General features: G+C 41.9%; 1 protein-coding gene across 2 annotated transcripts in view; it reads right to left on the reverse strand.

Annotated features, from left to right (window-relative positions):
• Nucleotides 1–1,370: 1,370 nt before the first annotated feature.
• sec63 (SEC63 homolog, protein translocation regulator) overlaps nucleotides 1,371–25,970 on the reverse strand; it is a 33,773-nt gene continuing 9,173 nt past the window's right edge. Inside the window, exons 3-20 of one of the 2 annotated variants that reach the window (XM_063001909.1) lie at nucleotides 21,948–22,062; nucleotides 21,072–21,184; nucleotides 19,921–19,982; nucleotides 19,775–19,833; nucleotides 19,546–19,596; nucleotides 19,312–19,420; nucleotides 18,489–18,583; nucleotides 17,149–17,281; nucleotides 16,953–17,045; nucleotides 15,811–15,956; nucleotides 12,675–12,822; nucleotides 12,482–12,564; nucleotides 11,300–11,359; nucleotides 6,620–6,784; nucleotides 6,372–6,533; nucleotides 4,803–5,003; nucleotides 2,693–2,797; nucleotides 1,371–1,827 (exon numbers count right to left, since the gene is read on the reverse strand). In XM_063001909.1, coding sequence (XP_062857979.1) covers nucleotides 1,690–1,827; nucleotides 2,693–2,797; nucleotides 4,803–5,003; nucleotides 6,372–6,533; nucleotides 6,620–6,784; nucleotides 11,300–11,359; nucleotides 12,482–12,564; nucleotides 12,675–12,822; nucleotides 15,811–15,956; nucleotides 16,953–17,045; nucleotides 17,149–17,281; nucleotides 18,489–18,583; nucleotides 19,312–19,420; nucleotides 19,546–19,596; nucleotides 19,775–19,833; nucleotides 19,921–19,982; nucleotides 21,072–21,184; nucleotides 21,948–22,062 — 2,038 coding nt within the window. In that variant the 3' untranslated portion in view covers nucleotides 1,371–1,689. Of the gene's footprint in view, nucleotides 1,828–2,692; nucleotides 2,798–4,802; nucleotides 5,004–6,371; nucleotides 6,534–6,619; nucleotides 6,788–11,299; nucleotides 11,360–12,481; nucleotides 12,565–12,674; nucleotides 12,823–15,810; nucleotides 15,957–16,952; nucleotides 17,046–17,148; nucleotides 17,282–18,488; nucleotides 18,584–19,311; nucleotides 19,421–19,545; nucleotides 19,597–19,774; nucleotides 19,834–19,920; nucleotides 19,983–21,071; nucleotides 21,185–21,947; nucleotides 22,063–25,970 lie in introns of both variants that reach the window. The other variant, XM_063001908.1, reaches the window with a different exon arrangement.

The raw sequence follows: 25,970 nt of genomic DNA on the forward strand, positions 1-25,970 counted from the left end.
TCTAAGTTCCTGACTCTGAGCATTCAATAATCTTCCATGATCATGCACTGGCTTCCTACACGATGGCTCTGCATGGCGTGAGCAAGGCTGAACATATTGCTTTTGGTTTCAATGCAAACTACAGTGAAACTGCACAGAATCTCTGGATTTCTACTCCCAAGCTGCTCAAAGTCAGTATGCATTTTCTCCCATTTTCTCTCAATTTAGCGTAGTCAATTTGTCTTCTGTCTTTGATCTAGGGGATCACTGATTGCAGTCGAGGTGGGTATATTGCTGCTCACGCCTCCTCCGACCTGTGCACAGACCTTGCACAGGTGCCTCTCTATCTGCCAATCTGGATCCTTACACAGCGTTTGAAGACCCCACACACATAGTCCAGTCATCCCGCCCTTGCAGAAACGTGTCTGCTGCAGACACTGCTAATTATTCCCGCTAGATGGCGCCCGGCCGAACAGTGTGCTAGTGGAATACCACCTGGGGCGAATTTCCAATTTCAAAAGGTGGCCTCAAACACCATAAATGGCAGTAAAACACAAAAATGAAATAGCTCCACCTGGTGGAGACACTTTGACCTGCAAGATATGTGAGTGAAAGGGTTTAAACCAGGTCAACGAGGTGCTTCGTATCTAAAAACTAGATGTTATCAAGATGACGCACAAGCCTGGACTAGTATGCAATGGCCAGTAGCCAATCTATAATTTAGGGCCATAGTACAGCTCAGATTAATTTTTGGTATGTCCAGTAAACAAGGTCAACTGCTAATGCGCATTGATGTGACTTGTGATGCAAGACCACCACCAATGGTACTGTGGTTGTAAAGAAAATTCCTAAATTTAAATGAAACACCAGATGGTACGTTTATATTTCACCCGATTTGTCAGTGTGAATGGTAAACGTATTAAAACTGTAGCAGTCACACTGCATCACTCATGCCATGCAGGTATAGTATGGATAAATCCAGCCATGGTCCTGCTCTAGGTGACTTCACACCTTCTAATCTGAATTCTAAACCAAAGACTAAAACCTAGAACTCGAACTGACTAGGTCTATGGCCTGCATCTATAAAGCTGGCTGTGGAATGTCTGGAAGTGTAAAAGATACGCAGAAAAAAATGACCACCATGACAAAGGCTGAAGCAGCTTTGATAATATCGAAATATAACAAAAACAAGATACATGATTCATTTTTATGCCTCCAGTTACGTTTGTCCACGTTTTCGAGCCATGCAAGGCCGGTCCATCTCACAAAGCCCACCCACGTCCTGAAGTCTTTCCTGATTAGGTCAGTCTGTTCAGAAAAGGCATTACACCAAACTGTCAAGAAATGTAGAAATGCTTTATGGTATTGGTAAATGATGATTGGGATGTGTCTTTTAGTAGAAGCAGTCTGTTTATTTGTCTCAAACGGCAGTTGGTCAAACATGAGCTGCAGTAAAGAGCCGGCAGCCACGTTGGTAACGGTAATGCAAACAGAACATAAAAAAAACAAAGTGTGTGTGTGTGTGTGTGTGTGTGTATTTGTTTTAATCAAAATGCCGGTGTCACAGTCCATAACTTTTAAATGTCCCGTTTCTGTTTGTATTGTTTATGTCGGTGCTTCGAAGCTGCAAAAGTGTGTGTGTGTGTGTGTGTGTGTGACTGGAACCACATTGTGTGTGAGCCGAGTCTGAGTTTGTATATTTTTGCTGGATTAGTCGTTGTCTTCGTCATCTTCCTCCGACTCCTCGATTCCATCGCTGTCCTCCTGGTCCTCCTCCTCTTCCTCAGTCTCTGGGATGTCCCACTGTGGGTGGTTGACCATCATGGCCTTCGCTTCATGGACCTCCAGCTGAGGAACACAGACACACAATAGTCCATTAGGAACAAGTTGGATGGATGGATAGAGGGTGGGTGGGTTGATGGATGGATTGAGGGTTGGGTGGATGGATAGAGGGTGGGTGTGTTGTCGAATAGATGAAAGGTGGGTGGGTGGATTGTTGGATGGATGGTGGGTAGGTGGATAAATGGATGGATGGTGGGTGGGTGGGTGGATGGATAGTGGGGTTGGATGTATGGATAGAGGGTGGGTGGGTTGATGGATAGATAAAGGGTTGGGTGGATGGATAGAGAGAGGGAGGGTGGGTTGATGGATAGATAGAGGGTTGGGTGGATGGATAGAGGGTGGGTGTGTTGTTGAATGGATGAAAGGTGGGTGGGTGGATAAATGGATTGATGGTGGGTGGATGGACAGTGGGGTTGGATGTATGGATAGAGGATGGGTGGGTTGATGGATGGATAGAGGGTTGGGTGTGTTGTTGAGTAGATGGATGGTGGGTGGGTGGATTGTTGGATGGATGGTGGGTGTTTGGATGGATGATTGTGTGGGTGGATGGATAGGGTATAGTATTTAAATATTTAAATACTGCACTCGGCAGATGTTTGATCAAGTATACTGTATATGACCTGGTCGCATCAATTTTCAAGTTATTGTGTCATATTGCTACCTATGTTAGGGCTGACTTCATATAGTTTGTTAGTAGTGCATGTGTTCCATTCCCTATGCCACCTACTATATACTGTATATAGGAGGTCAATGTGGCCTTGGTGTCTGTTAATGGGGTTTTGCAGTTTGCCGCTGATGCCTCTTTTGACCTTAGCATGCCAGGTAAAATTTAAGAGACCAGGGTGGAACTGAATAGAAAAAAAAACCTAACCTTCAGGGGCTTGATCTGATCCAATCCCATATAGGAGTCTGACCTCAGGATCACAGAATATTGATAGTTTCCTGTTTTTGATGGAGCAGGAAATTTCAGCTCAACCTGGAGAAAAAAAAAAGTTTAGTTTAGGATTTATTTAACAGCTTAAGTGTTTTAAAGCAAGTCCATACAACACACTCATTTAGATCCATTAACAGGATGTATGCTTATGTGAGTGAATTATGGCACGCTGAGGTCATCTGTCTGCCATGTCACTGTCCCTTTAAACGGACAGACACTGCATAATGGGGGTTGCTTGGCAACAAGCTAATTGGGGGGGGGGGGGGGGGGACTGTGCAGAAAATGCAGCGAGTCTCACGCAAACAAATTAATTTGTTTACAGTAACGTTCTATGTATTATTTTATAATATAGCCATAATATACAGAGATTCAATTATGCTCTCATTATACCCCAAGATGCAGGTTAAACAGCTTCAATCCCTACCTTAAAAAACTTGAAAAAACATCTAAAATAAGCCCACAGTTATCAGGGTGGTAACAAACATCCACCTTGATTCTTTATTTTGAATGAAACTATATACCACTAGATAACCAAGTCTACACAGTGAGTCAAATAAGGCACTTCTGTTCCTTTGCCGGTAACTTCCACTCATTGTTTGTAAACTGCTATTGCAAAAATGCATATTTAATGTTGAATTTGGTCATAAATTGACATTTTTGTAGTGCACAGTTAAATATGTCATGTATCGTTAATAGGAAAATATAACTGTTTGTTAATATCATTTCACATGCCATTGGGTCTGTTCAAAAACTTAGTGAGCTGCCTTGCTGCCTACTGCCTACCTAGGCAGCTGCCTAATGCCTAGTTCACACTACACGATTTTTGCCCTGATTTTTGCTCGGCGACTGGTCGGCGCTAGATTTGCTCACTCGGGAGCAACTCGGCATTCGCTCGGCGATCAAAACTCGGCTCTTAATCGCTAAGTGTGAACTACTCAACAACTCGATCCGAGCGGCTCGTCGAGCGCTCGGCGACCGGATCGAGATATCTAGCATGTCAGATATCTGAATGGGTGGTTCCCGACTGGCAATGAGTGCTATGTCGAACAGTCAATGAGAACGCAAGATACAGCGTGAGAAGAAATGCAGGGGAGGAGCGTAAAAGGCTGTACAGGGGCTTAATCTATTTTATATCATAATACACAGGTGTTACAGACAAGTTTTACAGTATTTCTGACCTGACCGTTCTCTAACGAACTTTGATCGCTCGCTACTTGTGCATTTTAGGACGTGGTGTCATTAAACCTTTCGTCACATCTCGCGTTTGTTTTCGTAACAAAACGATATTTGTGAGACCAGAGAAGCTCGCCTGTAATTCCAGTTGGTGATAGATCGTGTAGTGTGAAACCCCCTATCACCGATCAGTCGTGTTGTGTGAAATACACACCAACTGAAAGACTCCCGAGTGCAAATGATTCAGTCGTGTAGTGTGAACTGTACAGCGACCCGGCAAATCAGAAAATCGTGTAGTGTGAACTTGGCATAATTAGAAAAGATTCTAATAAGACATCGAACTTATAAGGCAGGTTATTCAGACGCGCTACTTAGACAGCGATTACAGTTAGCCTCAGGCTAGCAAGTTATTCAATCAGTTTATCGCTTCAAAGTAAGGGCCCCTCGGTAGGCAGCACTTTAAGGCAGCTAAGAATTTGGACAGCCTTATTCTCAGTTGTGTGTAAAGTGTGGGTGAAAAGAAGAGGTTGACTACTTCACATGTGTCTGAGGGGACGTGTATTAGGTAACGCCCTGCTCAGTCAGGGTAGGGGTCTGCAGCAGTAAAACTGGGAAAAGCAGATACAACTAGGTAATTTCGATATGATTAGATTGGGAGAAAATAAGGAAAATGCATAAATAGAATTTAAAACATATTGAAAAATAAATAAAACGACAACAGAAAACATTGCAGTAAGATGAACGTACACATTATAACCAGAACTAGGTCAGCATTCTGAATTTTAAACCGTTTTAAACAGTAGCCGACTGATTAAAAACAAACGTGCCAGTGGTAACTGTGAAAGTAAGGCATATTTGAGGCAGCCTCTCTCACCTCCTCTGTGTCTTTGAGAGTACAGACATGACAAGGCATGGAGACCAGCGTCTGGTCTTTGCGGTCTGCGATGTAGAGCCACCACCACTCATGCTTCTCCTCTGGGAAGTACAAGCTGTACACTGGGTGTGTGATCTTTGACTTGGTCTCCAGCAAAGCCCGGTCTCGTCGCTGGATGCTCTGCTGTAGAGCCTCCCACTCCTGCAAAAACAAAGCAGCTTTAATGTTACCCAGGAACAGTCTTTATTCTACGTGAGATCTTCAAAACTTTTATATTTTCTAGGGTTTTCTAGGGTCAGTTACCTGAGTAACTTCCTCCCAATCTACTCTTATCCAATTACCTGATTGCATTACGCTTCCTCTCTACTGATGCTCATCTCCACTGCTGATTGAGGAGAACGAGACTGACACACACCCCCTCCGACACGCGTGCTGTAGCCGACCGCATTTTTTTTTCCCTGCACAAGGCGAGTTCATATGCGGATCAGCTTTGTGTACGGAGAGCCACACCCTGATCAACACATTATCCCTCGACTCTGTGCGGGCGCCATCAACCAGCCTAATTGCATCAGTTATGAGGTCCCTATCCGGCTTCCCAACCTGTATGAACAACAAGCCAATAGTTGTTCATGTACCTGCCCAGCCCAGCCAGATGGCAGAGCTGAGTTTCAAACTGACAAGTTCAAAACGTCAGCTCTGGTGTGCTAGCGTGTTTTACCGCTGCGCCACCTGAGCGACGACATCTTGGACATTTTGACTAAACGATTGCTGACTGAATTACCATAGGATATAGTGCAAATTAACCAGTACACTTAAGGCACGTGAATGCTAGGCAAATTAAAAACGTTAAATTACTCAACACGAACTTTACATTTTGAATCTCACAGTAAGAAGCATATTACATGGGAAAAGGCTCGTTTTAGGTAGAACCTTACCGATAACCGACACAGAAGTTATTGTTCAAATCATTTCCAACAGCTGATGGTTGAATGTGAGCAGTAAATCACATTCCCACACAGCGCAGTCGGTGGACCAAAGAGCACACTTGTTCTATTTAACCAGCATTTTACTAAAGCTGAGCGTTAATCAGCAGCTCAGTTCAGCTTATCAAGGTGCTAGAGGAAAATAAATGTACCTGTTTCAAAGCCCTGGCTTGTAAAGCTACAAAGTCACAGAGACCAGAGTTTGAGTCTCAATTGGCCTGTTAAAACGCTCTACAGACAATTGGCTGTGCTGAAGGGATGGAAGGCCAGATGAGGAGTCAGCTCTTTAACACTGTAAAAGCAACGTCTACTTTCCCACTGAGGTGCTGTAACAAGAGCTGCAGGAATACAGAGGGCTGTTAAAGCTCTCTGTAGGAATCTGGCACTGGCAGCGGCATGTTTTTGAAGCTTGGCCAGCGTGCGTGCGAATGTTTCGGAGGTGAGTAGTGTGGCAGATAATTGGATGTTTTTCTCATTTTTTTTCTCAAATTATAATAGAAAATATGAGTTTAAAGGGTTTAAGGGTAAAAGAGACAGAGTTTTTGCACAGGAAATCCTTTCATGTTATAAAGCCACATCCACACACCTCCTCATCATCTCCGGCCACCTCGTCCGCTTCTGTGTCGCTTTGCTTGTCACTCTCCTCGTCTCTCTCGCTGGGTGAGTCCTTGTTTGCCTCGGCTTCATCAGTGTCACTGCCCTTATCCGACAGCTCCTCTTCTTCCTCTTTGGCTGCTACAGCCAAATCCTGTAGGAGAAACAACAGCATCCATGAAGACTGTAATACTCATAGTAATCACTGAAATTCAACAATGAAACATAACCCAGACTTACACTTCCTGCCACGTTGCCATTGGCCTGTCTGGCCTTGTCACCCTTGGCCTGCTGTTGGGAGACTGGCTTTTTCTTGGTCAGTTTCTTCTTTTTGGACTTGGCCGCTTTCTTAGCGCCTTTATTTTTGTTCTGCCATTGTTTGGTTTTGTTTTTAGCGTTCTCACCCTGCTGCAAAGAGAAAACAAAGAGACATAGGGTCAGGGATGTGAAACGCAAGTGAGTAGTTCTGAAATACAGTAGACCCTTGAGTTACGAACGTTTACCATACGAACATTTTGGCTTACGAACGATCTTTTTCAACTTAACGTACGAACAAATTTCGGATTACGAACCAAAATTCGCAAAACACGTGATGTCACGAACAAGTTGAGTCCAACCATCTCTCTCTCTCTATATACGTATATACAGTGAGCGAACATTCAGACAGCGGACGGTGTTTTCTTTATATTTTGTAAAATTCTATATTAAAATGGCCTCAAAGGAGGTGCAGAAAAAGCGCAGTGGTGAGTAATCTATTAGTAATCTATTACTATTTGTTGTTGTATAATTACTCCTGCCAGTAGCTGTCACTGTGTATCAGACAGAGGGGACAGTGAGTGAGAGAGAAGGAGGAAAGTATTCTTTCTTTCGTGCAATTACACCCACAAAATACAACACTATTGAAATAAAGAGGGAAATAATAGAGAAATATGAGAGTTATTGTTGTTTCTGGTAGATACATTTTATAAAAAAAAGGACATTTTTTTTTTATGGTGTATGGTACAGCACACGTACTGTACTGATATGTGATGTGTTTTTTATGTACAGTACTACTGTGTATTGTTTATTATTGTTTATTACAGAAATGTCTATTCTATAATTTAAGATTAAGGGAAAATATACTTGTATTTATAACAAAAAAGAGCATTTAAGACATTAGAAAGGTTAGGTAAGGGGTTTGGGAGGTCTGGCACGGATTCATTCTATTTACATGATTTCTTATGGGAAAAATAGGTTTAACTAACGAACATTTTGACTTAAGAACAGCCCTTTGGAACCAATTAAATTGGTAAGTCAAGGGTCTACTGTACTTGAAAAAAATGTTAATAGGGCCCTTTGCTCCCCCTTGTGTAGAAAATGGCACATGCTTAAAGTGTTGCAAGCCTGCTTCATTAGGTTTTTCACATCTAGAACGTTTTTAAGGGCTCTAAAGTAAAAATAAAAATTGGTTTAAAGCAAAACATCTTTATGTTTATGTTGAAATGTTTACGCCAAAACAACATTATATATTACCACAAGATTTTACCAATAAACCTTTGCAACATTTTTTTTATATTATTTGTTGTTTGATAACAAGCCGACTCTTTTACTCAATGTAGTGTTTGTTCTATATGAAGGTTTTTGTGGAGGCTTTAATGTCACATCTTGTATAGAGAGAGTAATATGCGTAGTTGTTACCTGGGTTGCGTAAAAAAACAAAAACCCGGTTCTACATCACCATTAGAGTAGACCCTTGACTTACGAATTTAGTTGGTTCCAAAGGGCTGTTCTTAAGTCAAAATGTTCGTTAGTTAAACCTATTTTTCCCATAAGAAATCATGTAAATAGAATTCATCCGTGCCAGACCTCCCAAACCACCCCCTCACCTAACCTGTCTAATGTCTTAAATGCTCTTTTTTGTTATAAATACGAGTATATTTTCCCTTAAATCTTAAATTATAGAATAGACATTCCTGTAATAAACAATAAACAACAATACACAGTAGTAGTACTGTACTGTACATAAACACACATCACATTTCAGTACAGTACGTGTGCTGTACCATACACCATTTCCTTCTTTTTATATAAAAAGTATCTACCAAAAACAACAATAACTCTCATATTTCTCTATTATTTCCCTCTTTATTTCAATAGTGTTGTATTTTGTAGGTGTAATTGCATGAAAGAAAGAATACTTTACTGAGCTGAATTCCTTCTTATCTCTCTCACTCACTGTTCCCCTCTGTCTGATACACAGTGACAGCTACTGGCAGGAGTAATTATACAACACAACAAATAGCGATTGTTTCATTTTCTCACCACTGCGCTTCCTCTGCACCTTCTTTGGGGACATTTTAATATTGAGTTTTACAAAATATAAAGAAAACACCGAAAAAAAACACTGTCCGCTGTCGGCTCACTGTATGTATGTATATATACAGTGTATCACAAAAGTGAGTACACCCCTCACATTTCTGCAGATATTTAAGTATATCTTTTCATGGGACAACACTGACAAAATGACACTTTGACACAATGAAAAGTAGTCTGTGTGCAGCTTATATAACAGTGTAAATTTATTCTTCCCTCAAAATAACTCAATATACAGCCATTAATGTCTAAACCACCGGCAACAAAAGTGAGTACACCCCTAAGAGACTACACCCCTAAATGTCCAAATTGAGCACTGCTTGTCATTTTCCCTTCAAAATGTCATGTGATTTGTTAGTGTTACTAGGTCTCAGGTGTGCATAGGGAGCAGGTGTGTTCAATTTAGTAGTACAGCTCTCACACTCTCTCATACTGGTCACTGAAAGTTCCAACATGGCACCTCATGGCAAAGAACTCTCTGAGGATCTTAAAAGACGAATTGTTGCGCTACATGAAGATGGCCAAGGCTACAAGAAGATTGCCAACACCCTGAAACTGAGCTGCAGCACAGTGGCCAAGATCATCCAGCGTTTTAAAAGAGCAGGGTCCACTCAGAACAGACCTCGCGTTGGTCGTCCAAAGAAGCTGAGTGCACGTGCTCAGCGTCACATCCAACTGCTGTCTTTGAAAGATAGGCGCAGGAGTGCTGTCAGCATTGCTGCAGAGATTGAAAAGGTGGGGGGTCAGCCTGTCAGTGCTCAGACCATACGCCGCACACTACATCAAATTGGTCTGCATGGCTGTCACCCCAGAAGGAAGCCTCTTCTGAAGTCTCTACACAAGAAAGCCCGCAAACAGTTTGCTGAAGACATGTCAACAAAGGACATGGATTACTGGAACCATGTCCTATGGTCTGATGAGACCAAGATTAATTTGTTTGCTTCAGATGGTCTCAAGCATGTGTGGCGGCAATCAGGTGAGGAGTACAAAGATAAGTGTGTCATGCCTACAGTCAAGCATGGTGGTGGGAATGCCATGGTCTGGGGCTGCATGAGTGCAGCAGGTGTTGGGGAGTTACATTTCATTGAGGGACACATGAACTCCAATATGTACTGTGAAATACTGAAGCAGAGCATAATCCCCTCCCTCCGGAAACTGGGTCGCAGGGCAGTGTTCCAGCATGATAATGACCCCAAACACACCTCTAAGACGACCACTGCTTTATTAAAGAGGCTGAGGGTAAAGGTGATGGACTGGCCAAGCATGTCTCCAGACCTAAACCCAATACAACATCTTTGGGGCATCCTGAAGCGGAAGGTGGAGGAGCGCAAAGTCTCGAATATCCGCCAGCTCCGTGATGTCGTCATGGAGGAGTGGAAAAGCATTCCAGTGGCAACCTGTGAAGCTCTGGTAAACTCCATGCCCAGGAGAGTTAAGGCAGTTCTGGGAAATAATGGTGGCCACACAAAATATTGACACTTCAGGAACTTTCACTAAGGGGTGTACTCACTTTTGTTGCCGGTGGTTTAGACATTAATGGCTGTATATTGAGTTATTTTGAGGGAAGAATAAATTTACACTGTTATATAAGCTGCACACAGACTACTTTTCATTGTGTCAAAGTGTCATTTTGTCAGTGTTGTCCCATGAAAAGATATACTTAAATATCTGCAGAAATGTGAGGGGTGTACTCACTTTTGTGATACACTGTATATATATATATATATATATATATATATATATATATATATATATATATATATATATATATATATATATATAGAGAGAGAGAGAGAGAGAGAGAGAGAGAGAGAGAGAGAGAGAGAGAGAGAGAGAGAGAGAGAGAGAGAGAGAGAGAGAGAGAGACGATTGGAGCCAACTTGTTCGTGACGTCACGTGTTTTGCGAATTACTGTTCGTAATCCGAAATTTGTTCGTACGTTAAGTTGAAAAAGATTGTTCGTAACCCAAACTGTTTGTATGGTAAACCGTTCATAACTCAAGGGTCTACTGTATATACTACGTACAGTGAAACCTCTGAATTTTCATTTTTCCCATAGGAAATTATGTACATTGGATTAATCTGTTATATGTAATACTTTCATGCACAAATTCATCCAACAAATTTTAACACAATACATGAAATTGTATTTATTTATTAACTTATATGGTTCTTATTACTTTTTTTTTGCAGCCATCACTATCTTTCTTTGGCACCATGATGGCATGGTGTACAGAGAATTTTAGTGAAAGTGTGCACTGACCAAAAGGCATGAGCGATTTAACACAAATGCCCTTTATTTCAGCAGAACCGAATTGTTGATGGGGGACGTTTGAGAATTGAGTTTTCACTGGATTTTGTGTAACATAAGGTGGTATACAAGTCAAGCAATGTCTTAGGGAGGAAAGTCCAGTTCACTGTTTGCCTAGTGCTTGGTTTATGTGGCCTCACGAGTGGTGAAAAAACACAAAGGGCGTGTTGTAAGTGTTAGCTCTCAGATCAGTAGGAATTTACTGTTGACTGTTTAAATAAACTACCATTTAAAATTGACCATTTAAAATAAACTACCTCCTCTGTTGTAGCTTCTTCTACTGGTAGTTGAGCTACCTGTTCCTTCTCAAAAACCTCCTGTAAAAAAAAAAAAAACAAGCATAATAAGTAAATACAATGCATGACATATTGTATGCTGACCAAGTACTGACCAAGATTCTCTCTTGCAAACCAAGCCACAACAATTCAAAAAGTTCATATGTGAATACATTTTTTATGTTTGTTTGTTTATTAGGATTTTTATGTCATGTTTAACACTTTGGTTACATTCATGACAGGAACGGTGGTTACTCATTACACTCATTACAAGATTCATCAGTTCACAAGGTTATGTCAAACACAGTCACGGACAATTTAGTGTCTCCAATTTACCTCGCTTGCATGTCTTTGGACTGTGGGAGGAAACCGGAGCACCCGGAGTAAACCCACGCAGACACGGGGAGAACATGCAAACTCCACACAGAAAGGACCTGGACCGCGCCACCTGGGGATCGAACCCATGACCTTCTTGCTGTGAGGCGACAGTGCTACCCACTTAGCCACCGTGCCGCCCATATACATTTCTTATGTTTGACCTTTTAGCAATGATAACAGTGTTATTATGAGTTTAAACACTGTTATAAACCAAGCCTGTAAAAAGCTAATCACTAGTCAACATGTTTTGATATGGCAGTTTAAAATAGTGTAATTAATTAATTAAGTAATCTAAGTCTAAATCAAGTTGCATATATTTCAAGGTGGGTGTACTGACTAAGGTTGCACTGCTGAAGATCGGATACATATCAGATTTCATTTGCCCCAATTAAGTGTAGCCAATGCGCTGCTGGGGCCCCCGACAGTGCCCACGGAGGGTGTTTATTCGCCTTACACACACTACCTCCGATGTATGCGCAGTCCTACCAATCCCTTCTTATTCTTCCATACTTTGGTGTATTTGGAAGTGAGGTCGGCTTCTCGTATGGAGAGCCATGCCCCAATATCTGTACAGGTGCCCTGAGCAATCAAGAACCTCACTCATAGTTGATAACCCCACCCCTTAGTCCGGTCTTTGCCACCCAGCAGACTGGAGGTCAATTTTGTCTGCTGCAGGCATTAGCCAACTGTGCCTGCTAGAGGGTGCCCAGCCGACCGGCAGCAGAGCCGAGATTCGAACATGTAATGTCCATTTCTTCAACGGCTGCATGCGAATACATTACTTACAGCCATCCTCTTTCTCATCAAGGTGACCGTAACAGTGACGATAGAACCCGCTGTGATGTTATTGCTGTCTTCGTCATCCAGCACTAAATGGTAATAAAGACAGACACAAAGCCACACAACAGCATGTGAAAATCCCTTCGAACATCCCATAGTATTCGATGTTAATATGACAGTGTGGTTTCCCTTTCCCAACCTTGAAGTTTGGTTTCCATGGTGATATGGGGAACGCTTCCGAGGACTGCCATAACCTCGTCGTACTTCTCCTCTCCCAGGAATCTCAGCATGTTCCTCCTGTCGGAGTCTTTCAAACTGACCAGGTCCTGCAGACTCCTCACCTTGTACTAAAATGAAATGTAAAGAGTGTTAGATGTTTATATACTGAACAAACAACAGCAGCATAGCAAATACCCACCGATCCGGGTGTTTCAGCCAAATGTGGGAAGGCCCGTTAAAGACCACTCTGTGCCACTCTGTATAAAGCAAGGTCCATCAGGAAATAATTTAACAAAATTGGTGACCGGTCCTGTCCTCAATCCCAGTGAACACTTTTGCAAAGACAAATACACTGGACGTACCCCAAAATATTATAAAAGACCTTGCCACCAGAATAAAGGCTGTTAACACTGACAAGAGGATGTCCAACAAGCTCATGGTGAGGTTTCTACACATGTATAGCAATATAGGGTCTGCCAGAAAACCTAGTGAGCTGCCTTACTGCCTACCTAGGCAGCTACCTAAGCAGAGAGAATACTAATAAGACATCGACTTATAAGGCAGATTATATAAACACACTACTTAGACAGCGATAATGCCGATTGCATCCTAGCAATTTTCGCATACTAAGCTAACATATTTAGCCTCAGGCCATTCAAACGAATGGGCTGAGGTGGCACAACTTGCTAGCATGCCTGCTAACATCTCCCTCTGTGTACCGGAAATGGTTAAACTGTCACTGACAAGCCCAAATTTGTTGTTCTGCATCTACATCTGGGACAGTGGTAGCCTAATGAATAAAGAGCTTGAATCCCAGCTCTGCCATGCAGCCACTGTTGGGCCTATGAGCAAGCCTCTTAACCTCCTCTGCTCCATCGGTGCCGTACAATGGCTGACCCTGCGCTCTGACAGCAGCTTTCAAACAAGCTGGGATGTGCGAACAATGAATTCTGTTGTACTGTACGCCTGTATATGTACAGTGTATCACAAAAGTGAGTACACCCCTCACATTTCTGCAGATATTTAAGTATATCTTTTCATGGGACAACACTGACAAAATGATACTTTGACACAATGAAAAGTAGTCTGTGTGCAGCTTATATAACAGTGTAAATTTATTCTTCCCTCAAAATAACTCAATATACAGCCATTAATGTCTAAACCACCGGCAACAAAAGTGAGTACACCCCTAAGAGACTACACCCCTAAATGTCCAAATTGAGCACTGCTTGTCATTTTCCCTCCAAAATGTCATGTGACTCGTTAGTGTTACTAGGTCTCAGGTGTGCATAGGGAGCAGGTGTGTTCAATTTAGTAGTACAGCTCTCACACTCTCTCATACTGGTCACTGAAAGTTCCAACATGGCACCTCATGGCAAAGAACTCTCTGAGGATCTTAAAAGACGAATTGTTGCGCTACATGAAGATGGCCAAGGCTACAAGAAGATTGCCAACACCCTGAAACTGAGCTGCAGCACAGTGGCCAAGATCATCCAGCGTTTTAAAAGAGCAGGGTCCACTCAGAACAGACCTCGCGTTGGTCGTCCAAAGAAGCTGAGTGCACGTGCTCAGCGTCACATCCAACTGCTGTCTTTGAAAGATAGGCGCAGGAGTGCTGTCAGCATTGCTGCAGAGATTGAAAAGGTGGGGGGTCAGCCTGTCAGTGCTCAGACCATACGCCGCACACTACATCAAATTGGTCTGCATGGCTGTCACCCCAGAAGGAAGCCTCTTCTGAAGTCTCTACACAAGAAAGCCCGCAAACAGTTTGCTGAAGACATGTCAACAAAGGACATGGATTACTGGAACCATGTCCTATGGTCTGATGAGACCAAGATTAATTTGTTTGGTTCAGATGGTCTCAAGCATGTGTGGCGGCAATCAGGTGAGGAGTACAAAGATAAGTGTGTCATGCCTACAGTCAAGCATGGTGGTGGGAATGCCATGGTCTGGGGCTGCATGAGTGCAGCAGGTGTTGGGGAGTTACATTTCATTGAGGGACACATGAACTCCAATATGTACTGTGAAATACTGAAGCAGAGCATGATCCCCTCCCTCCGGAAACTGGGTCGCAGGGCAGTGTTCCAGCATGATAATGACCCCAAACACACCTCTAAGATGACCACTGCTTTATTGAAGAGGCTGAGGGTAAAGGTGATGGACTGGCCAAGCATGTCTCCAGACCTAAACCCAATAGAACATCTTTGGGGCATCCTCAAACGGAAGGTGGAGGAGCGCAAAGTCTCGAATATCCGCCAGCTCCGTGATGTCGTCATGGAGGAGTGGAAAAGCATTCCAGTGGAAACCTGTGAAGCTCTGGTAAACTCCATGCCCAGGAGAGTTAAGGCAGTTCTGGGAAATAATGGTGGCCACACAAAATATTGACACTTCAGGAACTTTCACTAAGGGGTGTACTCACTTTTGTTGCCGGTGGTTAAGACATTAATGGCTGTATATTGAGTTATTTTGAGGGAAGAATAAATTTACACTGTTATATAAGCTGCACACAGACTACTTTTCATTGTGTCAAAGTATCATTTTGTCAGTGTTGTCCCATGAAAAGATATACTTAAATATCTGCAGAAATGTGAGGGGTGTACTCACTTTTGTGATACACTGTATATATGACAAATAAACGCATTCTTCTATTCTATTCTATTCTATTCTATTCTATGGCCATATTTGCAATGTTTGTGTAAAAAGTTGTGCCAAAGTAAATGCTGGGATTGCCGTCACCGCTAAGGAAGCATCGGCTGATTCCTCGTTAATCAGTCAGATTATCACTATGAAATAAGGCACCTTTATAGGCAGGATTTTAAGGTACATACAAAGTCGGACATCCTTCTTAAAGGGAGCGCGCATAAGATGATGTAAAATGCGTCTATGTAGAGAGATCACTAGGTTTTCCGACAGACCCATAGTGTATACTGTGTGCAAAAAAAATCACAATGTGTGTGTTTTCATTTCAGAGTAATTAAAAAACATTCCTTTATTTACTTTATTTAAAATGAGACAATTAGGGGACAAAGGCTTAGGGGGCTAAATACTTCAATGGTGCAGTGTATCTGACGTGTAGTCTAGCAAACAAATTGTTGTCAATTGATATTGTCAGTTACCTTTTTGGAGATGCAGTATCTGAGGTGTTCCTCCTCAAAATGGGGCAGCTGCAGTAAGGGAGACTTGGCCTCCTGTAACCCCTGCACAGCCATCTGAGTCAGTTTCATACAGTTCTCAATGGAGGAGAGTCTGGGAGCACGGAATCCTACACACAACCATATAATCCATTAAAAAATTAACATAATAATTATTTTACGGGCATTTCCCTCTTTTTCTCAGCTATATTGATAAACCATTGACCAGTCAGCAGGTTGTATTCACTCATCGAAGAGGATCCATGTCATTATTCAGCCATTATTCCGCCCTCTACAGACACAAAGCCAATCGTGTGTCTATGTGGCAGCCTGGGCGACTAATAGCAGAGCTGAGATTTAAAATTAAGAGCTCGAGATCCCAGCAGTGGAGGGTTGTCATAGGAAAATTGTAAATACAGAAAAATATCAGTGATTTGTAGGGACATAACGATGCACCACAAGACAGTTAATAACCGATTAAAAAAAATCCACAATTCAAATCGATTTGACATGTAAAATGAATCGATATTCACTTTAAACAGCAGAGGGCACTGGTGCTATACCTCACCTGGTCGACGTCACTGGCGCTATACGCCTGGTTGCCAGATTCGGGTTTTTTCAGCCAAATTGGGCTTAATTCAAAATTGTTTTGCATAGTTTGTACCTACCTCAGAAATAAAAGGGAATTCATTATTTACATAAATAAAAGATGATCACAAATATAATAAAAGAAAAATAATAAAAGGAAACTTTGTCGTCATTTGTCTTCAATTTCAGTTCGGGAAAAAATCGTATTGTGAATCGCATCGCATCGTGGGTAGAGTGTATCGTTACATACCTAGTGATTTGCAAATCTTAATCAGTGTTCAATTGAAAACAAGCCTTTCGTTTCATTTCAATCAACCGCTTTCACCTGGACAGGGTGACAAGCCGCCCCTGACACAACCAATAATGGCTGTGTAGAAACCAGGCTGGTCGATAGCACCACTGAGATACAAACCCTGTCTATTTATGGCTGCAAACGTTCTAAAAATGTAGGAATGGTTGTTGTAAATGTGAAAGCAGATTTTTTCCCCCCCATTCTTGCTCCATAACAGTTAAGCTGAGCAACAGTTTATTAAGTATACCTCCTCTGCTGGTGGCCATCATTGTGAGTTGGCAACCGACGTTGATGATCTCCTGGAGCAAAGCGGGACACTTCTTCACCACGAACCTCTGGTCTGATTTAGACAGACACAAAGAAAAAGGATAGCAGTATAAAAACAATAATACTGATGAGACTGATACAGTGCTATTTGTAGGAGAGCACATTCAGATGTTTACCTTCTTCGATATTTTCAGACACGTCCATCCGGGCGAGATGTGTGAGAACCAACACGCGAGCCTTTAAACTGTACGGGTAACAGAACGGAGGCTCCTTCTTCTTCACGTTGATGTTTCCCAGCTCTCGAATCAGCTAAAACATATCAGGTAGAATGCTTAACTGATAGTAGACCATATAAGCACCAACTATACAGTGATCACCAGTAATTTTTTGTCCTCAGTGAAGTCCTCAGGCTTTTTCTTCTAAACATTCTTCTCCTGTTTTATTTGCATTTTGGACCCAACAAGCAGGACAGTTTTGTAGGGCGCTCTGCTGGCGCATTGGTAATATACGCAAGCCAAGGCACCCAGGTGGTGCACCGGGATAATCCACTAGCTCCCGGGTTTGAAACTCGGCTCTGCTACCGGTCGGCTGGGTGCCCTCTAGCACAGCGGTTCCCAACCTGTTTTGCACCACGGACCGGTTTCATATAAGATACAATTTCACGAACCGACGGGGGTGGGGGGATTAAAAATAGAATAACTATAGAATGGAAAATCAGTAAAAATTCTGAGCTTTTTTTGCTGCAACGAGACGCTGCTCCCACCTAGTGGTGATTGGGGACAATAACACCCGAAGAGTGTTGGAAATGTAATTGCTCTTGTAGCGATCTCTAATTATTTATTCTTTCTGTGTGGCCTGGTAATAAATGACCCACGGACCGGTACCAGTGGTTGGGGACCACTGTTCTAGCAGGTACATTTGGCTAGTGTCTGCAGAAGACAAAATTGGCCTCCAGTCTGCTGGGTGGGAAGGACCAGACTAAGGTAAGGGGTAAGGACCCTGGTTGCCCAAGGAGACTGTAGAGAAAGTGGAGGGGTGCAGAGATCGGGGCGTGCCTCTCCGCATGCAAAGCCGCCCTCATATGCAAATAAACCAAAGTATGGGAGAATAAGAAGGGATTGGTGGACTGCACACACATCAGAGGGAGTGTGTCAGGCAAATATACACCCTCCTTGGATGAAATCGGGGTCCCCAGCAGCAGATTGGCTATGCTACATTGGGATATGCACCTCTGAGTGCACTCTCAGTGCCGGTCCCGAGCCTGGATAAGGAAGGAAGGGCATCAGCCTTAAAAACTGTTTTATATACTTGTTAATAATGCAGCCAAGTAAATAAGCAAGCACTATACTAAATGCTTTAGCACCCTTACAGAGGGCTGTGTGCGCAATCTTCTGGGCTCACAGCTGCGCTGTTTTGGTAGCATCCCATGTATGCCTAACTGTGATAGAAAGTCATTGTTGGAGTCTGACTAACCTGTTACATTGTTGGACCAGAAGATTAAAATCAAGTATTTTACCTGTGGAACTTCAACGTTGTCTGTTGGTCTGATAATAGCTTCTTTGTTGCTACGTGGGTCAAATTCGAACGCGGCTGTTAGCACCATCACTAACCCTGTGAGAAACAAAGAGGCAAAAGTTTAGCACTGGAAAGGGCACCATCCGCTCATTCAAGATATTTGACTAGAGGCTAGGTCCACTCTGTCCGGTCAATAAAGTCAGCATGTCTTTTGTTTCAATTTATTCATGCATTTATCCTTTTTAGCGTAATCAATCTGTCTTCCGCTGCTGTGGCTGATTGCGTTCGAGGAGGGTATATTGCCTTCCGACTCGGGTGCAGTCCTAGCAAACCCCTTCTTTTACGCCAGTGTTTGAAGACCCCAACCAGTCATTTCTACACACAGGCCAATTTTGTGTCTGCTGCAGGCACTGCCAATTGTTCACGCTAGATGGTGCCCAGCCAACCGGTAGATTCGAAAATTGAGATTCGAAGTGCTAGCGAAATATCCCGCTATCGGCATCTAGAGCGGTGGTAAAGCACTGGTTAAGGTAGTGGACTAGTAATCAGAAGGTCGCTGGTTCAAGCCCCACTACTGCTAGGTTGCTGCTGTTGGGCCCTTGAGCAAGGCCCTTAACCCTCAATTGCTCAGACTGTATACTGTAACTGTAATGTAAGTCGCTTTGGATAAAGGCGTCTGCTAAATGCCGAAAATGTAAATGTCTTTTAATCAAGCAGGTTTAAACTCAGGTAAAATGTCAGTAACGGTATGCACTGTACATACTGATTTGCTCGGCATGTGCATGGTTCATTGCATAGACCTGAATTGTAAAACGTGCACTCACGTTTCATGTTCATTGTGGGTGTCTTGTACATAAAGTGCATAAAGAGCTGGGTTGTGTTGATGAGGATCTGATCGCCACTGTAGCGAATGGAACGGTACCACCATGTACCCTAAAACACACACACACACACAAATGTTATACACTGTCAATATTTCACTGGTCTAAAAAGCAGAAAGTAATTAGTAATTAAGATCAACCGTTTGAAAATGCTAGTAATTAATAAAAGTATCTCACCACAACCACAGGAAGAATGACCATAAAGGCCAAACCGTATACCAGCAACACCTGCAAATAGTGCACACACAACAAGATCAGACAAGAAGTGTCTTAGATCTAGGTGACTATGAAATTAAAACCATCTCACCATAATACAGGGACTATAAATGCCCCAAAACATCAAACTATTTCAGCTAAGCTAAATGAAATGCTGCCTTTCAACATGAGAATGGATGAAATAACCTACCAGCATGGAGTTCTTCTGATCCACAATCCATGCAGGAAGAGCAATCCCAAAACTTGTAACTACAAACATAAAAATAGTGGTATGATGAAATAATACAGCTATTACAGTGTAAGTGTGGAGTTAAAGAACATGCTAAACTGCCTCACCTCTAGGACCATCAGGGTTGCCATAGGTCTCCCAGTTTTTCCGTGACTCGTCATTGGTTAAACTGTTAAAAGAAGCAATACACAGATCTGGTTATGTTGTTTAGAGGGCTTTAAACAAAAGACTAAAGCCACATCATCAGTAGCATGGATTATAAGACGTTTCAGAAATAAAAGCATCAGATTTTGGAAATCTGCTTAAGCACTTCACTAGTATCACAGGCAGTGGCAGCTCAGTAGTTAAGGTACTGGACTAGTAATCAAGGTCGCTCCCTGGTTCAAGCCCTTCCACTCCCAAGTTGCCACTATAGGGCCCCTGAGCAAAGACCTTTAAACGACACCTGCTTGGATTGAATTTAGTCAGAATTGTAAGTCGCTTTGACTACAAGAAAAAAGGACATTTGAATTTACTTCAAGCAGCTGATGGTTGATATTGAACCTGCTAGTGACGCTGCAGAAATTCGAACACTGTATAGTAAAAGTCAATGCTGTGCTGAAATCTGACTCAGTAGAAATGTAAACCCCTTACCATGCAACCACAACATGGGTTTAACAGCAAATTATACAACCCTCCTGTCAATTGCATTCCCTTATTGGAGAAGAGAGAAAATATTTGGCTGCTTTCACATTAGCATTTTGCACTTAGTTTACGTTGAGGCGCATATTACCACTTACTGTGGCATTTACGCCTTTCATGATATGCTTCACAGTTCAATCAGACACTGACAAGCTGTAAAATCCTCCCAATAGCGCCATGGCAAGGTAAGAGGCACTGCCACACTTCAGACTGAGTAAAAGCCAGTGTAAAAGCTCTGCCTCGATTGATGTAAATATAGCCTTATGCAGTAAAACCATAACCAGGAGTACTCTACAGTACATCGAGTTAAAAAAAACATGTAAAATTATAATTAAGGTAACACTCATAATGCTATATTAACTCTTAGTTTTAAAAAGCTTTATTTATTTCATTATTTGGCTTGATTATAAACAACCCTGGAAGCTCCACGTTGTTACTTAGACTTGCATCAGCAGGAATTTAAATAGGATTTAAACAGTGTGTTCAGAGAAAATCCCAAATTGGGACACAACATTAAAATAAACAATAAAAAATAAATCAAAACTAATGAAGAAGCTCCAACAGTGAACACACTTACGCTGAATAAGCTTTCGCGATCTTCATGAACATGGCCTCATCTCCTCCTTTATCAGGGTGGAACTTTAGTGAAAGTACCCTGTACTGCTTCTTGATCTCGGACAAAGATGACCCCTACATAGACACAAAAAAAAACATAAAAGGATGAATTAATACTAACAGCACTAATAAACGTTATTTATACATCATTTCTTTTTTTCCATTTTGTAGGCTAAATCCAACATTGCTTCACATACAAATTAGAGACGGCCTGTCAAGCAGAAAATAAATGTAAGACTTTATTCAGTCATATTTTTCGTCATCATAGTGACAGCTTTTGTTGTTTCTTTTTAACTGGTTAAACAACAACAGTACAACAAAATATAATCGGCTACATCAAAATTGCAAAAAACTTTATTGCTGGGATCTCAAGTTCTGTGCTATCGACCTGACTCTAAGTCAGATCAGGCCCAAGCAGCTGTGCCTGATGGAGGGAGGTTGACTGGGTTTCACTGCTGCAGTTCAAGCAACTGAGGGTTGAGGGCCTTGCTCAGGGGCCCAACAAGGGCAACTTGGTAGTGGTGGGGCTTAAAGTAGCAGCTTTCAGATTACTCAGATTTCAGATTAAGTCTCTGCCACTGGCAGGTGAAAAGGTGTGTGTGATATTCATGTGTGTGGACTCTCCTGGGCCAGAATGGGGGTGGTACAAGAGGCAAGAAAATTGTAATGGGGAATTGGACATGGATCAATTTTTTTTTGACGGGGTGGGAATCTGCTGCTTACAAAATGCAGCCAGCTGTGTTACGCAATTGGCGGATATCACCAGAGAGCACAAGAACATTTAGTTAATCCAAACTGAGACAATTCAACAAACAAACAATAAAGCACATTTTCTTACCGCATCCAAACTGAGGACCTCATAGGGGTTATATTCCTGGTATTCACGATCTAATGTAGACACTTTATAGGCCAGAAAGATAAATACTGCCCAACCAAACAACAAGGCTGCTTTTCTGTTGAGAGAAAAACATATACTGTCAATCATTAAACAATTAGAGCTAACATACACATTTTAATTGAACTGACTATAAGCATATATAGCGCTTTTATAGCAGAACTTAAATAATGTCGAAGTATACAGTTTTATGTTTAAAGAGTCATTTTTGTGATACGAGAAGTTCATGAAAGGTAGAGTGCAGATAGGATGTTTTGGAGACAAAGTTAGAGAGGCATGTGCAGAAGAGTGATGAGAGCTGAGAGTGCTGAGGATGGAGCCGCCAGGTAGGAAAAGAAGAAAAGGTTTATGGATTTAGTAAAGGAGGACATGCAGGTGGTTGGTGTGACAGAGGAGGACATTCAGGACAAGGAAATATGAAGACTGCTGTGCAGCCGAATGGAAAAGAGGAAGGCTGTTGTTAGGGCTGCACGATATTTCGTTTCAGCATCGTCATCGCGATGTGTGCATGCGCGATAGTCACGTGCGATGTTTCTTAATGCAAATTATATCAAATACGTCATGCTACAACTTTTTTGCTGCTTGACACAAAACTAAAATTCACACCGTTCTCATTTTCAATGACGGCTCACACGCCTTGTGTACTGAGCAGCAGCCAGTCAGAGGACTCGTAGGATCCGGGTTCATTGAGATTTCGGACTCGTGATTCCTGATTCAGTACAAAGATTCGAATCATTAACCCGGTTGATTCAGGAACCGCCCAGCTCTAGTATTGAACAGTCTAATCTGCAGCATTTCTCTCCCATTGATAAAAATACGGAACAAAGGCGCGTCCCGTATCAGTTCAGTACGAAACGCGACATTTAGTTTTCAAATACGGAACGATTCCGTATTTTACGGGACGGTTGGCAACCCTAGCAGCGCTAACATGTCAATATAACATCTCGATTCGTGTACAGAAAACGGTTACATTTGCTGACAAGCCCAAACTTGCAAATAAAAACACTCATTAAAAATCAATAATTATTTATTTACGTTTGAAAATAACTTTGTCCGCTCCGTCAGCCATGTTTATTTTTCTGTGAGAGAAGAGATATTGAAGCGTTCTTAGTTTAATTCTCAGTTTCAACCAAGTACAAAGATGTAGCTTGTCATAATCTTTTGTTTCCCTTGTAGGCACCACGCTTTTTCACAGATGAGCCCCTTATTTAGAGTAAGATACATGCATTATTAATATTATTAATAATGTGGTGAAAATTCCTGCATTTTTTTAATATTGCAATATACTGTATATCGCAGGGAAAAAAAATATCGCAATGTCAGTTTTTTTCCAATATCGTGCAGCCCTAGCTGTTGTGTATTTTATTTCTGAATGGATAGAACTGCCATTTTTTACTCATCAATCTACATGTAACTATCCCACCTTAAGCATCAGTTCCTGTCCAGGGCTCTAGAGTGCGACCAATTTGGTCGCACATGCGACCTAATTTCTCAATAGTGCGACTGAAAAAAATCTGAGGTCGCACCGGTGCGACCAGCCGCTCGAGGGGAAAAAAAGTCTCTGTGACTCTGAAAGTCTCCGGTGCAACAACAGACACACATTAAGCCCATATCTAATCATATCTATATGTCTAAACCAATCAGAGATAGTGAAGGGCGGGACCAGCGTCATCAACGGTGGGCGTTACACAGCGAAAGCTAAGTGTAGTAATATCATGGCGGAGCGTGTAGGATATGTGTGAGCATTTGTGCTGCTGTTACAGATGTTGGTTTTTATGTAAAAACATCAATCAAATATCGGTGATAAGAAGACGTGACGTGTTTGTCTCAGTTGTTGTTTTCTTTAGTTCATTGACGTGAGAAGAGTTTTGCGCTTCGCTTTCACCGCGACTCTCGACGTAAATAACCGATTTGCTCAGCGCTCGACTCGAGAGATACATCATCATCAAAGCTCCATGTTCCACGTGAAATAATCACCAAATCCAGTCTAACAGCTCCACATGTATCTGTGTTTAGCTGGATTTACTTCACGTGTGGTGTTTATCGAAAATGTGGGTGCACCTAACTTTTGTGCTGGTGCACCTAAGAAAAAAAGTTAGGTGCACCAGTGCAACCAGTCAGTCTAGAGCCCTGCTGTCCCTTCTACTAAGAACTTCAGTCTGATTTATGGAGTGTTGCAGAGGCCATTGTGGCCTTGGCACAGTTTGATCATACAGATCCACAGACCTTAGGGGTTTATTTATTTATTTATTTTATTTATTTTTTTATAGGGCCCTTATAGACCCAGATGTGTGCCTTTCCAAACAATAGACAATCTATTTAGATTCCAACAGATGGGCTCCAATTGAGTTCTAGAAACATCTCAGGACCAATTACAGCAAACACGATGCACGAGTGCCACAACAAAGGGTCTGAATACTAAAAGTAAATAAGTAAGGTTTTTGATTTTTCTTTTTTCTTCAAAAAAACAATGACAACATGTTTTCAAAAAATGGCAATTACATCCATTCATAGTCAATTCCACCACACAAAGTCAAGAGGTCTCAGTACTTTCTACTTAAATTGTATATCGAATGTGTAAAAATAATTAAAATATGATTAAAACATCCAACATACATGGTACACAATCACAGGACTTTACAGTACAATAAATCAATACAATATCTGAATGTAATAAGAGACAAACAATAAGTACATTTGATTTGGATCCAGAGCCCTGTAAAAGACACTGTGTACACACTTGGCTATATCAGCTACTGCCAGAAAGTGCATAAACTAAATATACAGCCATGTCATATTATACACAAACACTGGACGTAGAATGGGTTGTGGTTGGGAGCTTAGTGGCTTTTAGTTCTGCACTGTCATAGAATAGAACCTTATTAAGTCAGTACACCATTAGGATGAAAATGGAACCTGCACCTGCATGACCTGCTTTAGTCAGTAGGGAGTAATGTTTTTTAGTAATACTCTAATAGCTAGCAGTCACAAATTTGGTGAAAAGCACTTCCAGAAGTGAAAGGGGACAAAATCCATTTAAAGGCTCATGGTTTTTACAATTTATGTCAGGTGTCCATAAACTTTAAGTCTTGAGGTGCATCTGTTGTTGCATGTACATTGCTGAAATCCATTCATTTCATTTTCACGTTTTACTACCACTTTATCCTGATCAGGGTTGCTGTGGGTGCTATTCCCATGAATGCACTGGGCGTGATGCAGTAACACACCCTAGACTGGATGCAATCCATCATGGGGCATTAGGCACCTCTCCTTCAAACATAGCCAATCATGTCTATGTAGAATGCGACCCAGCCGATAGCACCGCTGAGGATTCAATCCGTGGATCCCGGAAGTAGTGCGCCACCAGCCTTATATTAATTTGGTTCAGTTATCTAAGACAGTCAGCATGGTAAATGCAAACAAATAACAGACCTTACTCAGGGACCCAACGGGTCGAAATTTTGTACTGGTGGTGATTAGACCTGCAAGATCAACAGTCCTGTATCTTACACGCCAAGCTACCTCTGCCCATTAAAGACAATTTACAGATGGCAAATGCTTTTTTCCAAAGCAGCAACATTAGGAAAGAATACAATCTAAGCAACTGAGGGTTACAAGCCCTGTTTAAGTAACCAGCAGCTACAGCTTGACTGTGGTTGGACTTCAACCCTAAGTCTTCAGGTCAATAGTCCACCAAGTCACTACTGCCACACAAATAAAGGAAATCAGGAAAAGGGGCAAATATTTTTGCACTGTATCAGTAATAGGCACATTAATGCCACTTTCAATACTGGATCGTGTTCACCCCCAATCTTCCTGACACCACGTATACTAGACAACTGTTTACTACATGCTCTTAATAAAACTGCCTGAACCAAATTCATTTCATTTCCATTAATGACATTATCCTGGTCAGGGTCGCAGCAGGTCTTGTTTCACCGGGAAGCTCTGGGCACAAGGCAGGAG

Source organism: Trichomycterus rosablanca, chromosome 9 (genome assembly GCF_030014385.1).
Source record: "Trichomycterus rosablanca isolate fTriRos1 chromosome 9, fTriRos1.hap1, whole genome shotgun sequence".
Taxonomy (NCBI): Eukaryota; Metazoa; Chordata; class Actinopteri; order Siluriformes; family Trichomycteridae; genus Trichomycterus; species Trichomycterus rosablanca.